Source organism: Chaetura pelagica, unplaced genomic scaffold, assembly GCF_000747805.2.
Source record: "Chaetura pelagica isolate M959 unplaced genomic scaffold, ChaPel_1.0 scaffold142, whole genome shotgun sequence".
Lineage (NCBI taxonomy): Eukaryota > Metazoa > Chordata > Aves > Apodiformes > Apodidae > Chaetura > Chaetura pelagica.
Genome location: NW_009952973.1, coordinates 1307822 through 1309699, shown reverse-complemented (window position 1 = coordinate 1309699; position 1878 = coordinate 1307822). Strand labels below are relative to the sequence as shown.

General features: G+C 58.7%; 1 protein-coding gene across 1 annotated transcript in view; it reads left to right on the top strand.

Moving 5' to 3' along the window:
- The first annotated feature begins 1726 nt into the window (after nucleotides 1-1726).
- The window catches only part of LOC104387259 (ribonuclease CL2-like), an 827-nt gene continuing 675 nt past the window's right edge, over nucleotides 1727-1878 (top strand). The window contains exon 1 of the mRNA XM_009995978.1: nucleotides 1727-1877. Within this exon, the coding sequence (XP_009994280.1) occupies nucleotides 1727-1877 (151 nt within the window). The remainder of the gene's footprint in view (nucleotide 1878) is intronic.

Below are 1878 nucleotides of genomic sequence, written 5' to 3'. Positions count from 1 at the left end.
AGGCCGAGCTGCAGCTCCCCGCGTGCCCCTGCGTGTGCATCAGCCACAGAATCGCAGCGTGTTTTGGGTTGGAAAAGACCTAAAACATCATCGAGACCCAACCCCCCTGCATGGGCAGGGGCTCTTCCCGCTGGAACAGGCTGCTCAGCGCTCCATCCAAGCTGCCCTTGAGCACCTCCAGGGATGGAGCCCCCGCACGTCCCTGGGCAGCCTGTCCCAGTGTCCCACCACCCTTGCACTGAAGATTTCACACCTGAATTTACCTGCTGATCCTGACCATTGAGACTGCTGCACTTTCAGCAAATCGTGGGCCACTTCATAGTCAGCCTGGGCAGGCACAGGCCTGACTCCAGATTTACTCACCATCTATGATTTACTTGAAACATTCAGGTTTACTCTCTGGCTATAGTCTTCATCTTCTACCTTATTAAAGCATTTCTCTTCTTAAGCTGTTTGTTTTCAGCCCTTTCTTGCTGAGATCCAGACAGAGCCCTGCACTGCCTCGCTCAGCCTCACCCCACCACACAGCCCTCCATGGCCCTCAGAGCTCCTTTCTGGGGCACCCCAACCTCCTTCATGTGCCTTACAGTGCACCCCTGGGGCTCCAGGGAGTCAGCGAGGTGCTTGGCCCCCAGAGCACACAGAGCGGGGCCAGCTGGGACTCCCCTGGGACAAGAGGGGACCACAGGTTGGGGGTCACCACTGGACCTCATGGCAGCCTCTGACGAGGGACCTCCAGGCAGGGTAGGTGCTGGCACAGGTGCCTGTACCAGATGTAGACCTGTACCAGGTATCCTCCTGGGAACACCATCCCCTTCCCACCCACACCAGGACAGGAGAAGGCACAGTGCATGTGGTGGGGTGGTGATGAGAGTCCCCATAATGCTTCCATGCCTGGCAGGAGCAGGGTCTTGTCAACTTCAGACAGCGATGGGGCTGTGCTATCTTCCATGTCTGTGAGGTTTTGGTCAGACGCCTGAGCTGTTCTTACTGCAGGGACTGTGTCGCTTTCAGGAGGATTTCTTGAGAGCCCCACAGGTGTCCCGCTCCCCATGGGACAAGTGGCAGAGGCCAGGATGCATGGGTACAAGGCGACATGGGCAGGGGGCACCTGAGGGGACGAGCGCAGACAGTCATGTGGTTCATTAATGACTACCTAATGACCTTGAGGCAGCGACATTGGGGAGCCGTGCCTCCTGGACCTTGCTCTTTGCCCTGCTCCTCCTCCTCCTGGATCCTTGCCCATTGGGTGCAGCTGGGGCCAGCATAAAAGAGGCGTGGAGGAGTGTGAGGGATCCCAGAAACTCGGAGGCCATCAGGGAAACCAAGGCACACACACAGGTGCAGGTGAGGGATACGTAGGGGTGTCTGCGGGAGGGGACTGTGAGGAGCCCAAGTACCCAGTGTGGGAGGGAAGATATGTAGGGCCTTCAGGTGCTGGGGCAAGGGGTGGATCTATAGGGGGCCCAGGGGTCTGGGGGGCATTCCATAGGGGACCCAGGCTTCTGCAGGGTGCAGATCTGTATGAGTCCCAGGTGATGTTCTGTAGGGGACCCAGGCATCCAGGTGGTATCTGCTGTGTGTCCCTGCGCATTTAGAAGGGATTTGTAAGGGACCCGGGTGTCTGGGAGGGGAAATCGGTAGAGGAATCAAGGGTCCAGAGTGGGGTTTCTAATTGGGGACCCAGAAGTCCACATTGCCCTGACCCCGTTCCCCACAGGTGGCCATGGCAGCCTGGACCCTGTGCCTGGTCCTGGTGCTGGCAGCACTGGAAGGGGCAGCAAGCGAGAGCCGCTATGAGAAGTTCCTGCGGCAGCACGTGGACCACCCCCAAACAGCCAAGCAGGCCGCTCATCGCTACTGCGAGACCATGCTGGC